This window comes from Caretta caretta, chromosome 10, assembly GCF_965140235.1.
Source record: "Caretta caretta isolate rCarCar2 chromosome 10, rCarCar1.hap1, whole genome shotgun sequence".
In the NCBI taxonomy this organism is placed as follows: domain Eukaryota; kingdom Metazoa; phylum Chordata; order Testudines; family Cheloniidae; genus Caretta; species Caretta caretta.
Genome location: NC_134215.1, coordinates 2,495,541 through 2,522,689, shown reverse-complemented (window position 1 = coordinate 2,522,689; position 27,149 = coordinate 2,495,541). Strand labels below are relative to the sequence as shown.

The window sequence follows — 27,149 nt, the reverse complement described above, 5'->3', positions numbered from 1 at the left end:
AGGCCCAGATGATCTTGGTCATTCATAATAGTGTGAGACTGGGAGTCTGAGTGACTGGTGGAGATGGGCATCACTAGAGGGGAAGGCAATGCCAAGAAAAGGTAAAGGGATTGAACATCCTGTATAATGAGGCCGGAGCTAGTGGCAGTAGGCCTGGTTCAGGGCAAAAAGTGTGCTCCTTTTATAATGAACTGGACAAATTATTTGAGGCTCAACCTTCCAGAGCCACAGAAATACTTCTGCATAGCACAAAGGTCCCATGCATTGCATTGATGGAAGAGGGCTCCATCAACAATTTGGACCACTGGAACATGAAGCTAGTTCTGAAGATGCCAGGCATGTTGCTGACCTCATAGGAACTGTTTTGTGTGCATGAAAGATCCAGAAATAGCAGCCAAGATAGATTGGCAGGACAAGGAATCTGAAAACACAGAGCTCTCAACACCAGGTATATGTCATTTTATTGTAAAATATACTGGTGGGGACAGGGTGTGGGAGTCTGTGACTTAATTATTTGGGGAAGAGTTTTCTGGGTTCTTATGAATGTCATTTCTTGAAAGGGCAGATAATAGTCTTACGTGAGGATAGAAATGTCCTCTCCTGCTCCACAAGTCCTTTCTCCACCACCTAGACAGTATAAGCTGTAGCTGATGAGCTTTTTCCATACCTAGTTGCTTTGGTTCTCCCCATAATTCTACAATATTGGCATGCCCCTACATAACTCCCCCACCCTCTGGCTGTATGAGCCATTCTTCCTGTCAGGGTGGAAGTTTGCCTCAGCATGGTGGATTCAAAGAGCAAGAGACGACAATGTTAAAAAAAAAAAAAAATCTAAAAATGAGAACTTCACTGTAAAAAAAAAAAAAAGTGTTGGCTGTTTTAAGCTATATAACAGACTGGTGCACCAGATTAGCTGCCATCATCCTAGCAGAAGTTTAAGAGCAGATTTTGACAAGATTCCTTAATAGGAGTGGTGTGTATATGTGTGGAAACGGAAATAGAAGTGAGGTGGCAAAATTGCAAATAACACAATTTAAGTTAGTAAAGACTGAGGAAGACTAACATGAGTACTCTCATCAAGCTGTGGTGATGGGCAGTGTGATGTCAGATGAAATTTAACGTTGACCAACACAAAGTAATGCAAATTGAAGATAATGGTTTGAACAATTCATACTTTACTGCATTTTAAATTAATTATCCTCAGGAAAAGATCCGGGCATTATTGTGGACAGCTCAATTAAGACTTCTGCTCAGTGTGTAGCAACAGTCAAAAAAGCATCTATTCAAATAAATTAGCAATGGAGTTAGCAGCTTCTCCCTTCATTTCCTCAGGAACTCCTTTATCCCCAAATGCCGGTTAAATGGTTTCAAGTGTTGTGTTTTCCTGTAATAAGTAAACATTGGTAGACCAGCACCTATCCCCTCAATTCCATTCTTGGCCTTAATCTAGCACCCTAATGAACCCTCTTTCTTATAAATGTTTTGAATTCATTGAGTCTAATCCAGGAAGAAAATTACTTGTAAGAAGGTATTAAAATTTGAAACTGAATTTATTTCTGTTGCACGTCTTGGTATTCCTAGGGTTAGGGATCGATGAGTATTGCTATGGTTAACTCATTCCTTATTTTTCACTATAGTGGCCACACCAGTAGGATGGATGTCCCAGAAGAGGCATGGTGTCATGCAGAATAGATTCACAGTGGTGAAATATCTGTCAGTGTACTGGTTCAAGGAACACAAAATGAGGGCCAATTTGCAATATAGGGCAAAGCACAATGAGGCAGGACTATTTCAGGAAGAGGAGAAATTAGAATGGGAGACGGAGTTCTAAAGGGAAACGTTCAACTGATGCAAAGTGTTCAGGAAAATGACTCTGTTGATCGAACAACTGATCCCTGCATTGCCTGTAAAACACAACATTAAATTAGGATAATAGTTATGAGCTGCCACCTACTCTTCAGCTCCCTTGCTTTCTATTCCTCTGGCAACTTGCGCCTTTAGAAGCCAATGGAAAGGAAAATTGGAATCCCAGTAAGATAATTTGTGAATGAATGTCTGTTGCCTTTCATGTTGTACAAATGTTACTTTGTTTTGTTTTTGCAGCTGACTTGCAAATGTTTGTATAATAAAACATTTTCTTAAAAATAAAGGGTTTGTGCATCAAGCATTATGTTCTTTAATAGGAATACATGAATTCACTCCTCCATGAAACTTCCTCACCAGAACTAATACAAATCACTAATAAAGCATAAGAAAAAAACAATGCATTAAAATCACCAAGAGTAAAGCTCACAACTGAAAGGCACTTCACAGAAGCAGCTGTCAGTTACTATGCTCTGGTACATGAAATCACTCCTCCATAAATTCATCCACTATACAAATCAAGATAACTGGATAATTAAATGCCAAACACAAGAAGCCCACAGCAAAGAAATATAAATGGCTAAAAATAAAACAATATTTACTTCGCAACACTAAACCAACAGTTTAAAAGTGTGTGTATACAAAGCATTTCTGAAGAGGATTGCACAATGTTTGTATTTAAGTGACAGTCTCAGATGCAACTGCTTGTGTGTCCAGCTGTGCATAGGTTGCTGCATAGCTAGTTGCCTACTTCTTCAGCTCTCCATAAAAGACTACCTTTGTTTTAATATATATATTTAAAAATGCAGCAGGCAGATGTTACATTGGTCACTGAACTGCCTTTGGAGGTCAACAAACATCTCCATTTTATTTTTAGTCTCACAAAACCTTATGCTTCTCTAGCCACCACCATGCGCTCCTGATGTGTATGTTTGAATTGATATCTCTTCAGTCTGGTGTAATCTGGGAATAGATTAATTAGAAATAGAGGAAACGGGCATGTGGGATCACCAGAATCACAGTGGGGACAAATGCCACTGTCAGCGTTGTAGTCCTACTCTGCCCATCTTTTAGAAGTCCGGCTGTTTGAAAAATTGTGCATCTTGCACTTTGCCTGGCCACCCTATATAAATAACCAGGAAACTGTCATAAGTCTCTCAAAGCCATGTCACAATTGAGCAGTAACTTCCTCTGTTAATCTACGTTTTGGACTTTATATGGGAATATGAATTCACAGATTGGGCACATGAGTTCCCTCAATAGCGCCCGCATTGTTCAGGAATCCCAGTTGTTTGAATTTCTCAATGATCATTGGCACACTACACTGTCTTGATCTTGATCCCACTATGTCTTCCCCTATATGCCTCCATGACTAATAATTTAGCCATGTTTCCTGAACCCAGACTGATGTCCACTGCGTTGAAACCATTTGGGGTGGGGTAGCCAGCTGCCATAGAGAGTCAGACCTCTTTCATGGCAAGAAGTTTCATCCTGAGCAAGCTAAATTAGTCTTGGAAACTCAGTTACCACTCACTGTTACACTATAGCAGAGGTAGTCCCAAAACTCACATTTTGAATCTGAAAGTAACCTGATGTTGGGTATTGTTTTTTAAAGACTTGCAGGTTTATGTGAGCTTGAGGTTAGATCAGAATGTGTTTCACAAAGACAAATTCAACACTATGTAGAACTTATTTTAAATGTTTAGCTTTTTAAAGTGTTAAGTCTTTCTTTTTGCTAAACCTACGATTTTGTCTTAAAGTGGTTTTACTTTGAAAAGTGAATCTATCTACAAGGGGCATTGTGGAGTTTTTCTCAATTACTTCCTAGACAGTTGCTTAGTTTAAGAAAGAATAGACACATTTCCATAATTAAAAGAAATCCAGTTTAAACTGTTAATACAGACTTTCTTCTACTTTGTTTTCAATCCAAACATCAAGTGCTGAAAGTGAAACTGATGGCATTGATTTTTATTGAGCTTGAAGAAATGCCAAAAATAAACACAATAGTGATAAATTGGCTTTTTTAAATTTTCACTTTTAATATTCAAACATATTTTTAGTAACTTAAGTAAATAAACGCATTATAGCATATTTAAGTTTGAAAGTTAAAAGATTACTATTCCGAACTGCCTGCCATGCAAACTCTACTTCAGATCTGTATTCACTGTAGCTTTTGCATAGTTACCAGTTCAGTTATGAAGATGTTATGGGCCAAGCTGTCCTCATTTTACAGTGAAATCCTACATTTGCCATGGGTTGGATCTCTTGAGTAAGAAAGTACCTGTTTAGTCACCTTTCTGATTATAACACTGTAGAACTTGCCTGTGTGTGTGTTTGCAACAACCCTCTAGAATTGGTGGTCAATTAATAGAAATCTACTATTTATTTGTGTGGATTAATTTTAACCTTTTCAGTATTTATTTTAAAATTCTGGGTTTGGTTTTTCTCAGTTAAATGAATTCTTCTAAATACCTAACAAATTGCATATGAAAAAGAGAAATGTGTTTTTTGGGAATGGAAATTGATCTTTCTTACCGCATTTTTACTCTTTTCAGAATACACAGATGATAGTGCCCTGATTCCTAAGAACTCATCTGTAATTGTTAGAAGAATCCCTATTGGAGGAGTTAAATCTACAAGCAAAACATATGTCATGTAGGTATTCATAAAATCAAATACTCTATCAGGTGTTGCGGCTATTAGACTTTGGTAATGAATAGTTTGCTAGAAGCATTCAAATGTGTCTAGGTTTTCTTCTTTTCATAAGAGTTACTACTGGTTCACGTTGTAGCTGAAAGCATGAGACCTGTAACCTCTTGATCTTTGCCAGAGGGATGGCTTGAATATCTAGCCTTCTTGGGACTCCAGATTCTAGTCCCACCATTACATTCTGAGGTAGATAGAGTTCTGTTCAGTTTACTCTGTGAGTTGGTCTTTTGGTTGTGCCCTTAAACTGAGGCCCTTTTTGCTCTATATTGACAGGAAAGATTTCATAGCACTTTTTATAAGAAAAACCTATAATGCTTGGCCAAAGTTTTCCCCTCTCTCATCTCTTATGCATGTTTGTGTGTGTGTGTAATTAATATATATATATATATATATATATACACGCACTCATTCCCATGTCAGAGATGACTACTTGTCAGTAAGTGGATGGGTGTACTTCTGTCTTGGGACAGGGCAGGACAAGTACTTTACCAACAAACAACTAGTATTAGTATTGGCAACAATCATGGAGTCTTTCATAGAAACCATACTGGAAAGACCAAGGTCCACCATTCTGTATATCTTCCAAACACAGGAGGTTTTATGGGGGATATGCCTGCCAGATTCCAAGAGACAATCACTGCTTCAGTGGAAGGCAAAAAGAACAAGGTTCCCAAATGTGTGTGGTGAGGGAGGTGATAATCCCTCCCCACTCTGAAATTCAGTAATCAGGTCAGCCATTTTGCATGTGAACAAGATTAAAAGATTTTCATTAATTCTGTTTTATACTATGTTACCATTGAGCGCCAAATGTCTGTTTTCCCTGTTAATCCCAGTGTGGAGTAACAGATGTAGTGTTGGCTAAAATGTCAGAAATTTCAAAGAATGAAGTCAGGATTGCAGGTTGCTTGTTACCCTTCTTTCCTCCTGTATTATCCCACTTCTACATTAGTTTCACTAGCTTTGTTGGAATGAGTCATTTTAATCTGTGGCTGAGCAGACAGCATCTTCCTGGTGCTTCAATGCTATTCCAAAGTAAAGTGTTAGATAGTAACAGATAAGTTATTGAATAGAATAAGAATCTGGATAGAAATCTGTAGGGGGTACAAAAAGAATGGTGCATCTTGCTCTCTCCATAAAGGCTGCCCATTGCTTCTGTGGTGTTTCTAGCCTAACAAGTAGAAGGCAAAGTGCAGAAGTGACTCCTGAGTAGTTGCATGCTGTGTGCCGATTTAATTATTAAGCTGCTCATTAGTATAGTTAACTTAAAAATAAGCAGCTTTGAGATTTCAAGCCCAGAACTACAGTATTGTTGTATGCAATGCCTTTCAAAATTTACTGTTCATCTTGTAGCATGTTCTTCAAGGTAAACACATTGATCAACAAATGTGTGGTGTATATCTTAAAGAACTTCCTCACCTATCCCCACCTTTGGGATGTCGTTACCTCTGATTTGATTGTGAGCCTGGAACAGTTTTCCTAGTAGTGACTGTTGTAAGCACAAGTCCTACATGCATAAATAAATTCCATGCGAGGCATTAAACTGCCTCAGCTCATGGGAGACTTTTCGCAACTTCATTAATTAAATATACAACTCTTATTAACAATACCAACAATTGCATGCCTAGTTCTCTAAGTAGTTTGCAGATCCAGAATCAATATGTAGAACCTCAACACACTTTCAAATGTAATAAAGGAATTCCTAAATACTGTAGAATATTCAGGATTTATTTTGAGCAAATTCTGGTAATTAAGACTTTTTTTTTGTCACAGGACTCCTAAACCGCACAAAATCCTAGAAACTTCTTTCAGGTGATGTTTCTACTACTACTTTTAGTCAATATAGCATATATAAAAGGTTTACTATCTGGGCACTTTCGTGGCTAAAATCAGCAGATCCCTCACCAGGGTGTTTGGGCTTCCACAAAGAAATCCTGTATGAGTACCACATTGCTGAGGATTTATAGTATTATTCACTGTACCTCAAACATTCTACTTTTTAGCACAATTCTTACAAGTTAAAATTCACATTTCAAACAATAGAATCCAATAATATTTCAATATCAGACACATTTCAAACAATAGAAATGTAGGGCTGAAGGGACCTTGAGGTAATCTAGCCCATCCCCCCATGCTGAGGCAGGACCAAGTATACCTCTACACCATCCCTGACCCGGTGTTTGTCTAACCTGTTCTTAAAAACCTCCAATGATAGGGATTCCATGATTTTCCTTGGTAATCTATTCCGGTACTTTCCTAACCTTATAGTTAGGTTAGATGCTAGGAAGATTTTTCTGAGTCTCCCTTGCTGCAGATTAAGCTTCTTGTTCTCCCTTCAGTGGACATTGCGAACAATTGATCACTGTCCTCTTTATAACATCCCTTAGCCTATTTGAAGACTATCCGGTCCCCCTCAGTCATCTTTTCTCAAGACTAAACATGGCCAGTTTTTTTTACCTTTCCTCATAGGTCAAGTTTTCTAAACCTTTTATCATTTTTGTTCTCCTCTGGACTCTACAATTTGTCCACATCTTTCCTAAAGTGTGGCACCCAAAACCGAGCACAATATTCCAGCTAAGGCTTCACCATGTCAAATAGAGTGGAACAACTATCTCCTGCATTTTACATACATGCACCTATTAATACATCCCAGAATATTAGCCTTTTTTTGCAACTGCATCACATATTGGTTCATACTTAGTTTGTGATGTACTATAATCCCTGGATCCTTTCTGCCGTACTATTGCCTGGCCAGCTATTCCTCAGTTTGTGTTTATGCATTTGATTTTTCTTTCCTAAGTGTAGCACTTGGCATTTTCTTTATTGAATTTCATCTTGTTGATTTCAGATTGATTCTCCAATTTGTGTAGGTCACTTTGAGTTTTAATCCTGTCCTCCAAAGTGCTTGCAATCACTCCCAGCTTGTCATCCCCAGATTTTATAAGCATACTCTGCATTCCATTATCTAAGTCATTAATGAAAATGTTGAAAAATACCAGACCCAGGACAGACCCTTGCAGAACCCAGCTAGCTATATCCTCCCAGTTTGACAGTGAACCATTGATAACTACTCTTAGTACAGTTTTTCAGCCATTTGTTCACCCCTTTATGATTTCATCTAGAGCATATTTCCCTAGTTTGTTTGAGAATGTCATGCGAGACTGTGTCAAACGCCTTACTAAAATCACAATATATCATGTCTACTACTTCCTCCCTTCCACTAGGCCAATAACTGTCTAGACTACCACTCTTTTTCAGAAGCTAGAATAATAATCAAATACAGTCAGTGAGACTCAGAGCTGATCCTTAGTATAACTGCATTAGGAATGTCAGAGTTGTTTGGACACTGTAAGCCCCTGCTTAGATAGGTGATAGTCTGAGAATACAGAATTGTAGCATGAAGCAGTTCATATTTAGGATCATTAATATGTTGGCAATTGTCCAAATGCAGACTTGTTGAATTTTAAATTCAGTTTTTACTAAATAAATTTTATTCCACAAACATGAGTCTTACAATACTTGTTTTGAAAATACAAAATATAAATGTAACTTCAAAGTAATGCTGTGACGCCCAAGGGAGAACAGTTTCTCTAGTCACCTAAATTTCTATATTCACTAAATTATCAGAACATATAATATTGGTAATCACAGCATAGTATGTTTTCATTGTTTGTTTGAAGGATGTAAACAGTGTTCTTATTCTGACAACTTTTTATTTCTTCTTCTAGAAGTCGAACTGAACCAGTGAGTGGAACTTCAAAAGCAGTATGTAAAAACACAATCTCACACTTTTTTCCTACACACTGCACTTAATTATAAACAATAATGTAGCAAATTAATTTTCTAAACATTAACTTAAATTTTAACTTCCAACAAAGCACAGTATATATTGTAAATACAATGTATTTGATGCAAAATAGTAAAAATATTGAGTAATGCCATCATTTGCACACTTTTAATGTGAATACTAGTATTTGTGCCAAGTAATGCATTGTATTTCATATTGAATATGCTAGAATACTTCCTGTATGACTCTGTGTTGTACAGATAATGTATGATCAATTTCAGATCATGAAGGTTCAAGGTTTGCACAATTGAACATGGTGCCATGTTCTACATCTGTCTGTCTATAGTTAGTAATATGTATGTTTGTACAGGTTGTTGTGTGCTTTTTTGTTTCTTGCAATAAAAATGTTTGGAGTGTATTTTTTGCCATTTTCACATTGTATCACTTAGCTTTTGTTTTCAATACTTTTTTTGCCTAATGGTTTTTGAAAATGTTATCAAAAACCACTGAGAAACCATTATTGTTAAACTTGGTATTGTTTCTTACTTTTTGACTTGGGGTTCAAACAAATGCTGAACCAAATATATCCCAGCATTTCGGGAGGGGGCGCATTTCTGTGCAGCTAAATGGCTCATTTTGCTGTCCTTAAATACTTGAATATTTACATTCCATAAAACTGTGAGATTAAAAAGGAGTGTTTGGGCGCCTCTAAATACATAAATGTCTTGAAACAGTTGCCATGAATTTGACTAACTTTTGGTACACAAAGTGGTATTCTAAAGTTCTGCATTTGATTCTTCCACTTTCTGTGATATACAGTTTAGTATGTCTGCAGACTAAAGTATCTAAAACTTGGTGTAGGAATTTCAGCTAATTAGTCATCTTGTCTGCTAGACCCTTGTGCAATCCAGGTGAAGCCCCCTACCAACCTCCTTAACTCTGACCTGCAGGACATTTTCTGATCTGGGTCAATTCTGAGTTGGATGCTTCTTAAGCTGTTAGTGACCAAGCCTTTCTTTAGTATACCACCACTTCTGCTTTTACAGTTGAAAAAGGGGCTGCATTTTTCTTTAGGTTTGACACACTGATTGTTAGTCTGTTGCAAAATACAGAATTATAGTTACACAAACAAATATTTAACTGGTTATGGTGTAGACTTTGACTTGCTGATTGGGTTGAATATTGTGCATAATTCAAACATTTCAAAATAGTCCTAATTAGTATTCAGAATTATTACTTGGTGTTTATTTTTCATTTTTCTTTAAGTACAACTGATTTTTATCTAGAATGGTATGAGGCATTACACTAACCCTGGATCATTGGATCTGATTGCTTGATAAGCTTTTAAAAAAACAGAATCTAGAAATTCCTACCTTTAGGTCGGTGGTCTGTGAAGAATATAGCCTCTAGTTCTCAAGAAATGTAACAATAAATCTAAAATCCTAGTCTTTTGTACTTGTGGTATTAACATCTTTAAAAACCTAATCTGCAATCCAAAATTCTGTTAGCAGTTGGTTCAAATTGGTTTTTAGACATACTTACGTCTCAGCGCTCGCTCAAATTAGCTTGACTGGCCCAGTGACCCTAGAAGTTAATGTAATGCATTTATGTGAACCACATTTACAGTATTTGGTCTAATTCAGATGAGTTTTTATTTCTTGAAAACAGTTCTTTTCCTTTTTGTTTACTAGCATGTGTATGAACACAGATCACATGTTCATAAATAAAGTTAACATTCTTTTAGCCTTGTGTGTTCCCTGGCATCTCTGTATTACATTTCTAAGTAGCATCTTATTATGAGCTGATATAGATTTCTCATCAGTTTTAAAAAATATACTTTAAAGAATGGCTGTATTAATTCTAATTAGAACTATTTAAATTAAAATGGAAGCAAAGGAAAAATATTCCCTCTTGTCTTGTTGGCATGATTGGACGCTATTTAGGTTGTGGGCAGAAAAAAATCAATTGGGGCCTGATCTTGCCAGTCCTCTACATATGCAGTTTCTGTTAATGATAACTCTTAGTGCTTTTCATCTTTAAATCTCAAAGGCAGTAGGGGTTCAATCCTTGCAGTATCCAGGATAAGTCACTTCCAGTGATGTGGGCACACTTATTACCTGTAATTGCCCAGCACAACCTAAAATCAGGGACAAATTCTGTCCTTAGTTATATGTGCACAACTCCCATTGCATGTATCTAAAAGCAGAACTTGGCTCCAGTGTACTAGGATTAAGTTAATTGAAAGCTGACACACTAAAAACAAAACATAGGGCAGCAAGTTTAAAATGGGTTAGTATACCTGATATAAATTCAAGTAATTTGATAATTATCTTGACTGATTATTTCTGCATTTCTTGCTCTTTATGTGTTAATATCCTCCTACACTGTGCCCATTCTGACATTGTCACAATATGATTTAGGGTTTTGAACCTTTGTTTTAAAACTTGTGACTACCTTATTAGTATCAGAGTGTCAGTAGCAAAAAGAAGCCTTAATCAGAATCAGTACCCCCATTGTCTTAGGTGCTGTAGAAATACAGAAAACAGTCCTTTGCTCAGAGCACAAGTCACTAAAAGGCAGCTGAAATCCTGGTTGGCCAATTCTTCAGTTAACTTGAATCCTGAGTATTGTAGGCCTTATAATTGAAACGGAAATCCCTATAGTTCTCCAACAGTGGTCTATGTGTAAAGTTTGGGATTGAATGGTTTGTTGTCCTTCTCACCTCTTTCCTCCTCCTCCCCCCCCCCCCCCCCCCAACTCTACTCCAGTTCCTCTGAGCAGTTTTCTGGTGACATGGGATCCAATCCAATCATTCACCTTTTTTATTATTCGAGTTCTACTACAGTATCAGGTCTGTTCTGTTGTACTCTCACCTGGAGTCACAAGAACCTTGGACATGTAGGTTCCATGTGTCTGAATCCAGTGGCTGGCAGGAAGCTTGACCACATACTATAGTAGAAATTTTGAAAAAGTTGACAGCAAAAAGGAGAAGAATACAAAACAGGCCGGGAGGCCACCAGGAGATACTCGGACATTAAATCAACTATTCACTCCCTCTGGTGGTAATTTAATGTTCAGGAATAACACCATTACCCCCTTCCTTAAGAGATCAGGTCAGACTTGTGTCTAAAACCATTAATGCTTTTGCATGAGAAAATTTTATCTGTTATGTTATCTTGCTGTGCTCAAGGTAGAAAATATAACCGATTTAGAAAAGCTATCCATTGGACTCTTGCAGTTGTACTATTAAACACTGAGAAGTCTAGCATTGGCAAAAAATTGATAAAACATTCATAACACTTCATAAATTGTTAAACACAGAAGCTCAGAAACTAGTTTTATCAGCTGTAATTGTAAACCAGAGCCCTCTTTATTTCCACATGTAAAAAGGAGGGACTTCTGAAACCTCCGCTTTCTGGTTATTTAACTACATTTCCTTTTTTAACCTAATTGAATGTAGAGCATCACAACATAGCATATCGAGATTTTATAACAGACTGAAATTTTCTTAAACTGAAATTTATAATAAAAAAAAATTCGCAAAGCATTACCATTGAAAAGGGGCTTCATATTCTGAGTCTTCTAATTCTTCCCCTCCATGGAATATTTTCAGGAGTATCATTTCTTGAAGTCTTTGTGACAATTCTGTAAAAATCCGTGTATAAGTTGTGTTGCAAGTACTGCTCATGTGCAGAAGAGTCCCATGTGGTGGAGGAATCATGAACTCTGGGACCTTTTTGATTGAATGAAGAATAGGTTCATTACAGAAACATTTCCCCAAAGTTGGAATAATACAATTATTCTGTGGCATATTTCTACTACATTAAGTAATGTAGAATTTCTATAGGATTCTTTAAAAACCTGTTCCATTACTTTTTTTTTCTTTTTAATCTTTCTCCAGCTTATGCTAGTGATAGTATTGGCTTCACTTGAGAGGTCTCTAACTTGTGAAATTTTATTCCATTTCTCCAGTCAGCTTTATTTAAGACAAAATAACCACTGAGCCCAAAATTTCTAAATATTTTCTCTCTACAAATTTTATTTTGATAATTAAGTATTATTTTGATTATTTAATCATTTCATCCTTGGTGGTGGTGGCATGTTACAATTTGATACCTCTACAAAGAGCACAGGAATTTTCCTTTTCATGTGTGGAAAAATTACATATTACCAATCGTTTTGAATAGGTAATCTAATTTATGCTGCAGTCAATGATCCATTTGAAGCCTTTAAAATCAGCCACTTTCCTGCAAGGTACTTTGTCTGGGCAAGCATATGGGGGTCGCATGGATGAGCAGCTTGCAGGGTTGGGACCTGAGTCTACCTTCGTCTCTGAAAGTATGCTTTCTTGCTTTTGTCCATAATGGAGTCCATAACCGCTCCTCATGACTGCTATTAAAAACTGTCCTTTTTGGGGGCGTGGGGCGTGGAGGATGTTAAATATTGAAATCTCTATAAAGTCAATTGCATGTTTTCAGTTCAGTTTTATAATATGCCCTTCTGTTTTAATAAAATGGACTTGTGTAATTTCTTCCCTGTTCTAGTAAACTCTTATGACATATAGAATTATACAGCTTTTTACTTGTCCTCATTTGATCCAGACAGTTTATTTTGCGACTCATAGATAAGTGGAAGGATTGCTTTTATGAAATGGATTTTTTTTGACAAGATTTTATCTCTGGGCTGATATGCCTGTTCTTTCTTTTGGCAACAGGCGACTGTGTACTTCACAAAAGCATAACCACACTCATTCATGATTAAGTGTTAAATTACAAAATATAGTAAACATATATTTATATGTTAACACAATTCTTTCTCAAACTAACTTTAAAAAATTATTTTAAAAAATTTAATCCAGTTAGCTACAAAGTGAGAAGTATTTGTTCTGTCCGTAATATATTGAGTCCTATTGATTTAGGGCGCTATGGGGTCTCATCAAGGGGAGAAGAGGCTCTGAGTCAATACATTGATTTAAGCAAGTTGCTTCACTATTTTAGTGTCTTCCCCTTAGAAGCTGACCCCTCCTGATCTATCACACATTTTTAAAGCTGCCATGGTTTTGGGCCCCATTTGTTTTGTGCAAATAAAAATTGCACTACTTTGGAAAATGCCTCTGTCAATGACACACACAAAAAATACCCAGAGTAGACGTTCAAACTACAATAGAGGCTAAATATCACTATGTTTTGACTGTGGAACTTGAATGTGTGTTTAATTTTTTGTGAACAGATTGATGACTCTTCTGCATCTATTTCTCTGGCCCAGCTTACAAAGGTATATATACATATATATTCTTGTCAAATAAAACTGAATGAATTGTTTGCTTGATATTTAAATGTCTTATATTGTGATCTATATCTGGCTAATTTTGTAATATGAGCAAAATTTTATTTTAGTGAAAAGTGCTGACTTTAACTTGAAAATTTGTGTATATATTGATTGATACTATCCTGTAAAGAGTAGTTCCCAGTTTGGGAAGATAGAAGGGGAGTACCTTATCAGCCTCAGCATAATGTTGCAGTATTACTCATCTTCAAGACACAAGGAAGAAGCACTTCAGAAGCTGTTTACCGTTTCTTTCATACGTTCCGTTAATTTTCCATTGGAAACTAGCACAATTTTTAAAGAAGAATTTAATAATATTTTGGCTGTAAGTTATGGACTTGCCAGAGTTTTTTGCAACAGCCAAAATAGAAGCTTTTCGTTAACATGGACAATTGCACGGTTATTTTTTGGATTTCTAGACTTTCCAGTGCTAGACCAATTCTTTGAGTGTTGCACATAATTTCATAAGTTATAGACTTGTAGTATATTTACAGTGGACAACATTTATACAATCTAATTTGTTTGAACACAGACTTGTAAATTGTGTAAATGTATCAATTGTTTATAGGAATATACCAATGTGTATTTGTGGCATATTGGCAAATGTGACCTTTTGAAACTGTTGTATATGCCATGTTTTGCTATGAAACTGCTTGCATTTTCTGCTCAATGATGTGTGACTTTGTTTGGGAAAGCACTAGTGACTACACTTTCTGAAAAGATACTATAGTATCAGCCAAGTAAATTATTGCTCTTTTAAAATTTAAAAGATTAGAAAGGTTAGGACATTATACAGAGTAGTTAGACTTCCTTTCTTTTGAGGGTAAAGACTGGCGTTTGTTTTCCAGAGAAAAATATAATTCTTTCCATCTACAGCTTCCCCTCCACTATAAACATGAAAATCTTACATTCATTTGGCAACAAAGAAATTTAACTTGAAAAATAGCCATCTAAAGAGATTGGCTTCCATTAGTGCTGTCCCTAAATCTGTCCTCGGTTTTGTAAGCTCGTGTCAACTTTCTTATTCTAAGATGTGAAAAGCTGTCCACGTGGTGTATTCCTTTTTAAGTTTTTTGATAGAACATAAGTATTTCAGAAAAATGCAGAAACATAACATAAAGCAGCTCAAAACTGTTACTTACTTTAACCTCTTCAGCACAGATTGGCTTAGCATGGAGGCAATGTGTTTAACAGTTTTCTGTTTTATTCCTATTATGTATTAAATGCCATATTGGAATTTTGGTCTATTCCTACTAATGTTTTGTGCTTTTGGATGTGTTTGTAAACTGTTTGGGTTCAAACAAATTAGTTAAGTATCTGTAAATCACATTTTCTGTAAATGTTAATGGAAATGGTTTCATAGATGTCAATCTGGTTGATGTTACTGTTAAGAAAAGCTATGTATATGAAACAACCATTTAATAAAATGTTGAAACTAGTTGGTTGCTTTTGTGAATGAATGTATAAAAAGATAAAATACTTTGAGTGGTTGATCTGAATGCTAGGTGCTTGAAGATCCAAGTAATTAGCAGTCACTCCCTTAGACCCTGCTTGTATCTGGACTAGTGTGTAATGAAATATTTTAACGAGTACTAGTAAATTTTAATTTTTTTCCTCAGTTGGCTTCAGTATTTTGAAAGGTTAGCTCCACATATGAGGATTACATTTACAGTTTTCATATTAAAGAGAGACAGTCAACTTGAAAGCTATTTATCTGCAAATTTTGTACCCGCTGTAGTTACAACACTTCATAGTGTAAAGTTAACAAAAATACATTTTTAGTCTATTTACACGTGACAGAACTCTGTGTATAGTCAGTTTCTGCTTTACTGAAAAGACCCTTCTAAAAATCTCAGGAGGGGAATACACATACCCTTATTTAAAAAACTAAAGGAATTTTAAAAGCACATTCTCTTCAAGGGTGCTATATCAGAGACCCAGACTTTATTTCAAACAAAACAAACAAAAGAGTAAGTTTCAAATAATTCAAGTTGAGTGTCCTTTTAACACTGAAATGTAAATACTGCTACTTGTATCCATATTTCTGAATAAATACAAATACACTGAGCGTACTTTTTCATGTAGTCTGGAGCTTAATATTCAGTTTCTTTAACTTAAAAGTACTGAATAAGATTTTTGTACACTTAGCTTAAGTCCAAGTCCACTTTTGTTTTAAAGAAAATTGGAGCAGTTACACAAGTCTTTATGTAAGGTACAAACAGAGCCTAAGGTTTTGAGTGTCCAAGAAAGCTTTTCTCAAGTAGACTAACAGGCACACAAACATCATGTAATGGCTTAAGGACTCCCCAGAACATCTTCATGACAATATAAAATATAAGCAGCAATTTTGATGCAACTTCAGTTAGATTTGTGCTGCTCTTTACAGGATTGGATGAGTGGTGTTGTCTTTGGCTGTGTGGACTTAATTGTGTTTCTAATGTGTGTGTCAAATAATTACCTATTAAACAGACTGCCAATCTGGCTGAAGCCAATGCTTCCGAAGAAGATAAAATAAAAGCTATGATGTCACAGTCTGGCCATGAATATGATCCAATCAAGTAAGTGTTTATAATGTCAAATCTGTTCCTTGAAGATTATGGACAAATTGTACAGATATGTTTATGTTCTGTTTAAAAACTGTAGACACACCTTTTTTAAACCTTTTTAGTTACATGAAGAAACCTTTGGGTCCACCTCCACCATCCTATACGTGCTTTCGTTGTGGAAAACCTGGTCATTACATAAAGAATTGCCCAACAAATGGGGTAAGAGTCTATGGAGGGATTTGCACTGTTATGTTTTTAGTAGTATGAGTTTATTGCATTTTATGATTTAACTTAAACACATAGGCAAGATAATTCATAGCAAACGCTGAAACTCTGCTCTGAATTTCTCCTTTTGTGCCTGTGCATAGTAGCTGATAGTGTTTAACTGTATACTATTTGTTGACAAGACATCCACTCTGATAGTGGAGAGCTTTGTTTAGTAATTCAGATTTCTGGCTGGATTTAGTTTACGTATTTAAAAAAATTCATTTTCAGAGTTAGTATCTTTTTCCAGAATAGGAATGCACTGTAGAGATAAACATTCCATTCTGAGACGTTTTTCTGCCTTGTGTTCCTCTGAATTGCAAGACATTAAGGGGGGAGGGAGGGACCTTTACAATATGTTTATCTATCTGATCTATTTTTAAAAGTAGTAATTGCACATTTGAAGTAAGGAGTAAAGGTTTAGTTATTTATATTCATGATAGTTAGCCTCATTTCAGTGTGTGGAGTAATGTGAGTTTATAGAATGGATTCTAAAAACTGTGTGCGGAGGTGTCAAAAATCAATGAAAATTTAGAAGAATTTTCTTCTAAAATATTTTAAGTTTATCAGTAAAGAAAAGGAGAGAAATTGTGGTGAAGGGGATATGTCCTGTACTTTCCAGTGTGTTGGTATTGCAAGCCCTCTCTTTACCTTATCCCAGTGCGTCTTGCACTTTCATATTACAAGCTGTGGAATGCTTCATGCTTACCTGAGACTTGTCACATCCTCCATAGTTTCAATATCAATTTTGTATGAATAAACCAATTCACATTTGAATGCTTCATCATTTTAATTGTACACATGAGTGTAAAGAGGATGCCTCTTCCAACCATTCTCCTCCCGTAGATTCAAATGTATGTGACATCTACTCTGTAGCATAAATGTTTTACAGCCATTATTACATGAATGGAGAGATTATCACTTTAGGGCCTAGTACTGCAAAGACCTGTGCTTGTGTTTGACTTCAAGCACAGGAGTTGTCCCATTTTGTTCAAAACACCTGCCTGATTCTTTGCAGTGTCTTAGTCAGTTAAGGAATTATATGTATTTATCATGCAGTCCTCATATTTGCAAAGGAAAAAAAATTAAATACAATTTTTTTTATCACTCTCACACACTTAAGCATTCAGATGCCCTTTTAAATGGGTTCCCTTTAAAGCTGAAATATATCTGGATTCTTTTTCTTAACAGGACAAAAATTTTGAGTCTGTTCCCAGGATTAAAAAGAGCACAGGAATTCCCAGGAGTTTCATGATGGAAGTGAAAGATCCCAATACAAAGGGTGCTATGCTTACAAACACAGGAAAATATGCAATACCAACTATTGATGCGTAAGTATTTAGTACTTCAGAGGTGGCCAAAGCATAACCAACAGAGACTACATCAAAGTGGAGCAATGTAGGTTGGCATCTGTGGTCTCCAGGGGTTCTGGCACAGTATCTGAGTGGCTGCGGTCTGCTCTGTATAATGCTAATGGGGTGCAACTGTGGCAAACTTGTCATTGTGGCTCTAACTGGGAAAATATTGGTACCCCCTGAAGCTGATACAAATGTATTTTTAACCTTTTTCTTGTTCCATTCGTACATATGCTCATAACTTGCTATGCAGATATATGCACACAATACACAGGTGTTTGTGTCACCATGTCTAGGCACCCTCTCTGCCCCTCCGACTGTGTTCAGTTTGCTGTTGCAAATAATTCACTTTGGCAGTAAAGTGATTTGAAAACCTTGACTGAAATATGCTGGGCTAATATTTTAATGTGTCATAAAGCATGCATATTATTTCATAGAAATTAGCACTGAGACAGTGAATATTGGGCTATGTAAACATAGCAAAAGCCTGAAACATTTTGGGGTATGCACAGCAACAGCATCTGATCTTGTCCATTTCCATTGCTGGCTAGAAAGCTTTGGCTTACAAATAAATCCTTCATTTAAGTGTAATAGCAAGGTATTGAAAATGAATAGTTGGTCTTTGAATGAAAAGCTTCTTAAAAGTGAACACTTTATAAAAATGGCCAACACTGAGATGGCAGCGTTCTTTACTGGCGAGCTCAGGGAGTTGAGATTCTGTGCCCTTGACTTGGTGTGAATTGCACTAGTCACCTAAACTTTCTACCTCAGTTTCACTGCAATAGGAGTGCTGATGATGTTGTTTTAAATAATATTTGCAGCTGTAGTTAAGCACTTTTTTAAAAAAGCTGATTTTCAGCTTATGCTGCATCTGCTTCATAGGTTTCTTGCAAAACACTGAGCAGCTCTAGATGAAACTGCCAGTTTCAGCCAAGACACCAAAGGTCTTAAGATCAGATGGTCTTTAGTGTTTTTATGTAAACTGATTAAGATGTACCAAAAAAATAGTAATAGCAAGAATTAATAAATACCTATGTGCCTGTGGAAAACCTTGCTGATGCTGAAGCTGTTCATATGTTGAAATCCAAAACTCCTTCATGCAAAACACACTGCAAACTCAGGTCTAGTGGAAATGCTGCTCTCACTTAGTAAAGGCACTGGAAATCTGAGTTCACCCTGTTTGTTTTAACTCAGTAGAAAATAGTTATCCTCTGTAAGGTCCTACCTAATCCAACAAACACGCTTTTTTAAATAGTGCAGAATCCTCAATAAGAAGGAGGGAAGGATAAGGATTACAAAAGTACATCAATGCAAATACTTGGGTTTATATGGACGTTTTGGTGGTGATGGCAGATGGTAGGAATGTGGTTGCATTGTATGTAGTGTACATCAAAATTTGTCCAAAAATAGAAATAACTACTTGACCTGATAAAATCCCATTAAATACCAATATATATCAAATGTTTTTGTGGAATATTTTATGGTTGTTAGAAACCAAGAAAATATTGGTGTGGTGGGTTGAGGGAGAGGGATCTACATAACCTTTATATCTAGTTCATACGGTAATTTTAAAAAGGTACCTGTTATACAGCTAAAACTCAACCTTTTCTAAATCTCAATTCATTTTTCCATTGTGTACCTCCTTATGTAGAAACAGTATCATGTTTGATCTGTGCTAATTATGCAATAAATAATCACTTACCTGTTTAGAGATTAAATCTCTCTTGCGTAATATATAATACTAAGTATATGGTTGAATTCTGTTTAGGAAGTGTGTTCTTGATTTATTTATTCTGTTATAAAATCTGAAATTTTTATGCCCTTTCTTTAAACAGATAGTCTTAAATTAAATTATTTCTTTCAGGGAGGCTTATGCTATAGGGAAGAAGGAAAAGCCCCCTTTCCTCCCAGAGGAACCATCCTCCTCCTCAGAAGAGGACGATCCTATTCCGGATGAATTGTTATGTCTAATCTGCAAAGATATAATGAATGATGCAGTTGTCATTCCCTGCTGTGGAAACAGTTATTGTGATGAATGTAAGTGCCATAGTCTGACATTATAGTTAACTCAGATGCCAAATGATCGTCTAAAATGAACAGGAATCTGAATTAACAAAAAATGCTATGCTACTCTTTATTCTGAAACGGGGGTATCTATTCACCAGAACATTCTTGCATTTAATCTTTGGGTAAAGGAAGAATGCTAGAGATGATTTTAGCTGGAACTCAGATTAGAGGAATTTTTTACATAGGGATGGAAAAACATAAGAAGTGAATGCTTGTATTATTATTTTTTATAGTCCCTGATGTTGAAGACATCTAGTTTGAATAAATGCTTTCTCAAGCTCTTCTTCTCCTTTGTTTCTGTTGTTTGATTTGGTAATAGTTGTCATCAATTTGCCATATAAATTGTTAGTATCCCAAATACAACACCGGCAATTAACTGGAGGCTCAAACAAGAGGAAAGATAGACTGTTGTTCAAACTCCTCTTTTAAAAGGACAGTTAGTTAAAAATATAATCTTAACCTAATTTACTAATGCTTTCTTAGAAATAAAATTTACCCGTTAATCTAGAGATTGATTACTTATTGTATCCCACTCCACTAGACAATGAAAATAAACTAGTTAAATCAGTTTCACTGACTGATTGTCATGCACTAACTTTATCTTGTACTTTGTGATTTGCAAACACTAAACAATGTTTAAGTACAAACAAGGTGGTGCTTTTTTATTTAAGGTGGAGTTTTCAAAAAGCCATGGAAATGGTTTTTTTTATACTCTGTAAATCCTTACTTTTACTAACAGATAAAGAAATGACAGGTTGATTACAAAAAATATTTTTTGTAAAAATAACTGTTAATTATGAAAAAAGAAAAGGAGTACTAGTGGCACCTTAGAGACTAACCAATTTATTTGAGCATAAGCTTTCGTGAGCTACAGCTCTCCATCGGATGCAAGTGAAAGCTTATGCTCAAATAAATTGGTTAGTCTCTAAGGTGCCACAAGTACTCCTTTTCTTTTTGTGAATACAGACTAACACAGCTGCTACTCTGAAACCTGTTAATTATGAGTGTGTGGTCACAGAATTTGTTTTAAAGTATAATACTACATACTAGAACTTCTCAATAAGTCCCTGTTTAAATGTTTTCCGCCCCGTCCATGTTTCCCCTAGACCCCATTGTTCGTTGTGTACAGGGATATGAGAGGTTTCAGAGTAGCAGCCTTGTTAGTCTGTATTCGCAAAAAGAAAAGGAGTACTTGTGGCACCTTAGAGTCTAACAGATTTATTTGAGCATAAGCTGTGAGCTACAGCTCACTGCATCCAATGAAGTGAGCTGTAGCTCACGAAAGCTTATGCTCAGATAAACTCGTTAGTCTCTAAGGTGCCACAAGTACTCCTTTTCTTTTAGGGATATGAGAGTAAAGTATGACCCAAATATTTGTTAGCTCAGGTGCTTCTGTTTGTTCACAGGTATCAGAACATCACTACTGGAATCAGAGGAACATACCTGCCCAACTTGTCATCAAACAGATGTTTCCCCTGATGCTTTAATTGCCAACAAATTCTTACGCCAGGTAACTTCACTTTACATATAATGTATGTACGAAAAGCTCATCTTATTTGTAAGTAGCTAAGAGGCAGGAAAATTCTACTTCATGGAGCCATCACTATAATTAAGACAGGTTGAGAAGTCTGTTAATGGCTTATTTTGAAATGATCACTTTAAAAATACAGAGCAATTTCCTGATTTATGATATTAGAAAATTGGCTCACTTCTAGATTTCAGCAAAAAACATTGACATGTTTTCATTGTTGAATATATATGTTGTCAAAAGGATGCTCTGATGTTGGTTTACACAAAAAGAAATCATGCTTCCAGTTTTCTCTGTTGCAAAGAGAAGCTTGAAAATATGAAGAAAGTGCAAACGGATGCAGTGCTATTCCCATCTGAGGACAGCCTCGTACAATAGCTCTGCAGAGAGTGAACTTCCTTTTTTACCTCCGTGCAGTTGTTAGCTCTGAAAACTAGAGAGAATAGTTCAACCGTAACACTTAGTGAAGGAAGTCTTTTATAGGGATCATAATATACATACTAGTAACTTTTATGTAACAGTGATTTTTCTACCTCTAGGCTGTAAACAACTTCAAAAATGAAACTGGCTACACAAAAAGGCTCCGTAAGCAGATACAACCACCAAGACAGACAGTTCAGCGGAACCTGCAACCTGCAGTAAGGCCTCCAGTTTCCAGACAACAGGATCCTCTAATGATTCCAGTCACTTCTGCACCTTCTCTAACATCGTCACTGACTCCTAGTCAATCATCTGTGACAACTACTTTGCCAGTAAATCAGTCTTCTGCCACTGCACCTGCGGCTGATATCTCTGCAACAATGTCCATATCTCTTCACTCTGAAAAACCAGAAGGACCTTTTCAGTAAGTAAACTTGTAGTTTAACACAACTGAAAAAGAAATAAAAATGTTAATGCTGGTTTTCCACTTTCATTGACTTCTAATGCTTTATCTTGTCTGGTAGCTGTTTATATGTGCTTTAGTGATGGTTGACAGACAAACCTCTCCTTTCCAGCTCCAAGTACAGCCTTGGAGGATTTCATTTATCATATTGTCTTTCACTTTCCCTGCTGTAATTTAACAGGTCTTGAGAGTAATCCAGATGCCAAGTTTCATTCACCTTGTATTCTGATAGGGTGGAATTCACAAACTTAGTTTTCCTCTGCCACTCCTCCTTGAAATCAATGATGTGTTCTTTGACACATTATATATATCCAACATATGAACACTTCATGACCTTGTGAGACCTTATGCTTTTAGTAGGGACTCCATGAGGTACTGGGAGAATGGTACTCAAGCATTTGTTTCCGTAGACTTTTCTTATCTATTTGAGGTACGGCACACCAAGTCTTATTTAATTCATGTGTATCTGTTTCTTTGTAGAAGAATTAGTTACGTTAGTCTGCTCCTATGGAGATGCTCACCATTCTTTTAAATAAAGATGCAGTTTTGTGATACGTTGGTGACATGCATCACTCAAGACAGCCAATTCCCCAGAAGCACTTGTCTTGGTGACTGTTTGGTCACTACTAAATCTCTCCCAGTGTAGGATTACTTTCTTATAGGAATTCTTCTCCCAGTGTCTTTTCTGGGGGAAGACTCTTTAAATTTAGCAGAGAACAGCAGCAGCTAAAGTTACCATTTTGTTACTTGATACATCAGTCTCTTCCAATTGGAAAGCATTCTTGATTCCTGTTAGAGAATGTCTACACTGACATTTTATAGCACTCTAACTTGTTGGTGTAAAAAATCACCCCCCTGAGCGCAGCAAGTCTGAGCGCTTTAAAGCACTAGTGTAGACAAGCTCCGAGCGCTGGGAGCTAATCCCCTCATGGAGGTGGATTACCAGGAGTGCTGGGAGAGCTCTCTCCCAGCGCTTGTGTGCAACCACACTCGCACTTCAAAGCACCGCCGCGGGAGCGCTTCTAGTTTCCAGTGTAGACATACCCTTAGGTTTGCTTTTCTTACTATTGAGGAGACATGGTGCATTTTCTTAAACTACAAAAATGCATCTACAGGTAAAACTTATCATTTACATTCATATCGCTCCTTCTGTTCAAGTTCTGTCATCTACATCATACAGGGTCTGACCTAGCTGCAATGAAATACATAAATCAAAGCAACAGTAACATATGTAGGTTTGCAAAAAGAAAAGGAGTACTTGTGGCACCTTAGAGACTAACCAATTTATTTGAGCATGAGCTTTCGTGAGCTACAGCTCACTTCATCAGATGTATACCGTGGAAACTGCAGCAGACTTTATATACACACAGAGAATATGAAACAATACCTCCTCCCACCCCACTGTCCTGCTGGTAATAGCTTATCTAAAGTGATCAACAGGTGGGCCATTTCCAGCACAAATCCAGGTTTTCTCACCCTCCACCCCCCCACACAAATTCACTCTCCTGCTGGTGATAGCCCATCCAAAGTGACAACTCTTTACATAATCAAGTCGGGCTATTTCCTGCATAGATCCAGGTTTTCTCACATCCCCCCCACCCCCATACACACACAAACTCACTCTCCTGCTGGTAATAGCTCATCTAAACTGACCACTCTCCAAGTTTAAATCCAAGTTAAACCAGAATATCTGGGGGGGGGGGGTAGGAAAAAACAAGAGGAAACAGGCTACCTTGCATAATGACTTAGCCACTCCCAGTCTCTATTTAAGCCTAAATTAATAGTATCCAATTTGCAAATGAATTCCAATTCAGCAGTTTCTCGCTGGAGTCTGGATTTGAAGTTTTTTTGTTTTAAGATAGCGACCTTCATGTCTGTGATTGCGTGACCAGAGAGATTGAAGTGTTCTCCGACTGGTTTATGAATGTTATAATTCTTGACATCTGATTTGTGTCCATTTATTCTTTAAGTACTCCTTTTCTTTTTGCGAATACAGACTAACACGGCTGTTCCTCTGAAACCTGTCAATATGTAGGTTTGAGGCATAGTGAATCAGAGAGCATTACTTAGCAGCTATGTAAATGTAACTCTTCACTATGTAAATTTAAGGTCCAGAACAACTTCCTATTAAATTATTTTAAAGTCTGCTTTAAAAAAAATAAACTGTAGTTGAAGGCTCACATCTCCAGCTCTGTGGTTTGAACCTACAAGACAGTACCTCTGTCAAACAAAGTGTCAGCCTACCTATTAGAGAAGGTGGGTGAGGTAATAACTTTTACTTGGCCATCTTCTATTGGTGAGAGAGACGAGCTTTTGAGCTTACACACAGCTGCTTTTCATAGCAAAATACAAGAATACAATACAATACAAATACAGTATAGCATACCTATATCATTAAACACCTGAGGGCCATATTTCAAAATTATCTCATCCCAGCCACTAAATTTCTATTTGAAAGTATGTATGTACTAAATTTTACATACCCTGGAACCGAGATCTGTATGTAAAAGTTTAAATGTACACATTCTAAAACTTGCATGTGAAAATATAGAGGCTACTCTGGAAACCTGTGTTCCCTTCTGACCCTCTCATTCAGTAAAGTTGTACTTTACCTTTTTTACAGTCCTAAATCTGTTTTTATGCAACATTTTCTTCTTTGCAATAATTAAAAATTGTGCAGCTTTTTCTTATATACCTCAGTCCTTTTTCTTTTAATAACTTAAAACTCCATATTTGAATATGTCACAAATCTTATGTCCTTTGGTTTTTTTTCCAGCGATGCTGATAGTGTTATACCTCCTGCTGCTATTGTGCCGGCCTCCGAACATTCTAAAACTTCTTCCTCTCTATCGATTAGCACTGTGATGGAAGAGAAGGTAAATTTTACTTGAGCATATGTAATGAGTTTTATGTTTTGAGAAAGCTGCTCTTCTGATTTTTCCCTCTTGATCCCTAAGGGCTATCAGGTTCCTGTACTAAGACAGCCAGCATTACAAGGCCAGCTGACTTCACAAGGACAGTCAATACCCACTACTGGTGAGTAACCACAACTTTAGCCCTGTTCTTATAGAAATATTTCTTCAGATAAACTGAATAGAATTTTTTCCCCCCCCCCAATAGGTCAGCCAATAAGAACCAATACGGTTCGCTCTGCAGGCAATAGGCCAGGCTGGGAACCGTAAGTATATTTGCAAAAAATATTTCACTTTCTAGTGCTTTTAATCAGTTTGCTAATTTGTTAAATTTAACTGTGACTTGGTTATTGAACGTATTTCATTGTAAACCACCTGTTATCTAAGTATATGTAGACAGGTGTGGTGAATCTAAGCCAAATGGTAATCACCATTTCTATATGCTTTAGTCTGAACTTGTTTTAACAAATTGGAACACTAGATTCTCTTAGGATTACCTAAAGAAAAATGTCAGTGTAATCTGCAAAATATTGGAAAAAATAAACCCACTTTCAAAGAATAAACTATTAAAAAGATTTTAAAATCTCAAATATAATTTTAAACAATCAGGTAGAAAAGTTCCCTTGTGACAGTTTGCAGAACAGGGCTGAAGGACTTGGCTTCGCCACTGGGAGCTGCTGGAAATCACTTTCACAGCTATAAGTTCTGTTCATTAAAGAATTTGGTTAATATTGTTTAAGATGATTAAATTTATGCAAATAAAAAAACCCCCATAACATTTACCTGACAGCAATTTTGGGTTCTCTGACTTAGTGCTTTCAAATGGTGAAGCTGATTCCTTTCAATCCTATATATCATCATCCAGCTGATCCTTCTTTCTGGGATGTATAATCATTTATTTGATTACTGTTGTGCTGTAAGCATACATAGCACTTTACAAAACACTTCAAAAAAAAAAAAGGAAAGGAAAAAGGTCCATACCACAAATATATTAAACTCTCAAAATCAGTAGACAGGACAGCAGTTCAGGCACAAGAAAGTGCAGATGCATCATCGTGAGATCAACAACATAGGAAGACGCTAAGAAAGAAGTTTAAAGAAGTTCAAGAGAAGATTAGTTAACATTTGTGCAGTGCGTTGAAGATGAGAAGTGCTCAAAGTGCAAAGTATTAAATGTGTCAAAGATTGGCAGAGGAGCGGTGGGCATTTGGTACACGCAAAATGGGAGACTGTTGTAAGCATAGGGAGCATCTTTCCAAAATTGCAAAACAAAGAGTGAGGAAAGAAGATTGAGGGAGCAGTTGGGAGTGAGGATATGGAGGGGGAGAGTCAGGAGCAAGAGGAGTATAGGATGAAATGAGCAGACATATAAGCAGGGTGGAGTTTGAGACTTAAATTGAGGACAAGGACAGGAAATGCCCTCAGATGGACACCAGCTTCCTTCACTTTCCTCTTTTAAAATAAGGGCAGAGTGTAACAAACAGTGACACGTGTTTTTGGGTTTCTTTAGAAGTTCAAATCGAGGACGCCCGCATAGTGAACGTACACAAAGGACTCAGGCCCCAACATTACCAGCATCAACACCTGTCTTTGTGACTGTGCCTCCTCCTCCCCTGTTTCCTCCACCTCCCCATGCACTTCCTCTTCCACCGGGGGTACCTCCACCACAGTTTCCTCCTCAGTTTCCACCTGGTCAGCCTCCACCTGCTGGGTACAATGTCCCCCCACCGGGATACCCCCCAGCTCCTGCAAACATATCAACACCTTGGGTACCAACAGCAGTACCAACGGCTCATTCAAATACCATCCCAACGACACAAGCACCTCCTTTATCTAGGGAGGAATTTTACAGAGAGCAGCGGAGACTTAAAGAGGAGTAAGTATTTGGCTCTGAATGAAGTTGCATTATTTTT

The 27,149-nt window shown here is 36.8% G+C and overlaps 1 protein-coding gene across 3 annotated transcripts in view; it reads left to right on the top strand.

The window, feature by feature from the left end:
• The window catches only part of RBBP6 (RB binding protein 6, ubiquitin ligase), a 42,798-nt gene that overhangs the window by 6,224 nt on the left and 9,425 nt on the right, over positions 1-27,149 (top strand). The window contains exons 2-15 of one of the 3 annotated variants that reach the window (XM_075133360.1): positions 4,419-4,518; positions 6,343-6,381; positions 8,298-8,334; positions 13,586-13,630; positions 16,151-16,239; positions 16,350-16,446; positions 17,683-17,822; positions 19,711-19,883; positions 21,320-21,423; positions 21,981-22,285; positions 25,101-25,200; positions 25,282-25,360; positions 25,445-25,502; positions 26,747-27,112. In XM_075133360.1, the coding sequence (XP_074989461.1) occupies positions 4,419-4,518; positions 6,343-6,381; positions 8,298-8,334; positions 13,586-13,630; positions 16,151-16,239; positions 16,350-16,446; positions 17,683-17,822; positions 19,711-19,883; positions 21,320-21,423; positions 21,981-22,285; positions 25,101-25,200; positions 25,282-25,360; positions 25,445-25,502; positions 26,747-27,112 (1,732 nt within the window). The remainder of the gene's footprint in view (positions 1-4,418; positions 4,519-6,342; positions 6,382-8,297; positions 8,335-13,585; positions 13,631-16,150; positions 16,240-16,349; positions 16,447-17,682; positions 17,823-19,710; positions 19,884-21,319; positions 21,424-21,980; positions 22,286-25,100; positions 25,201-25,281; positions 25,361-25,444; positions 25,503-26,746; positions 27,113-27,149) is intronic. The other 2 variants (XM_048868404.2, XM_075133361.1) reach the window with 2 other exon arrangements.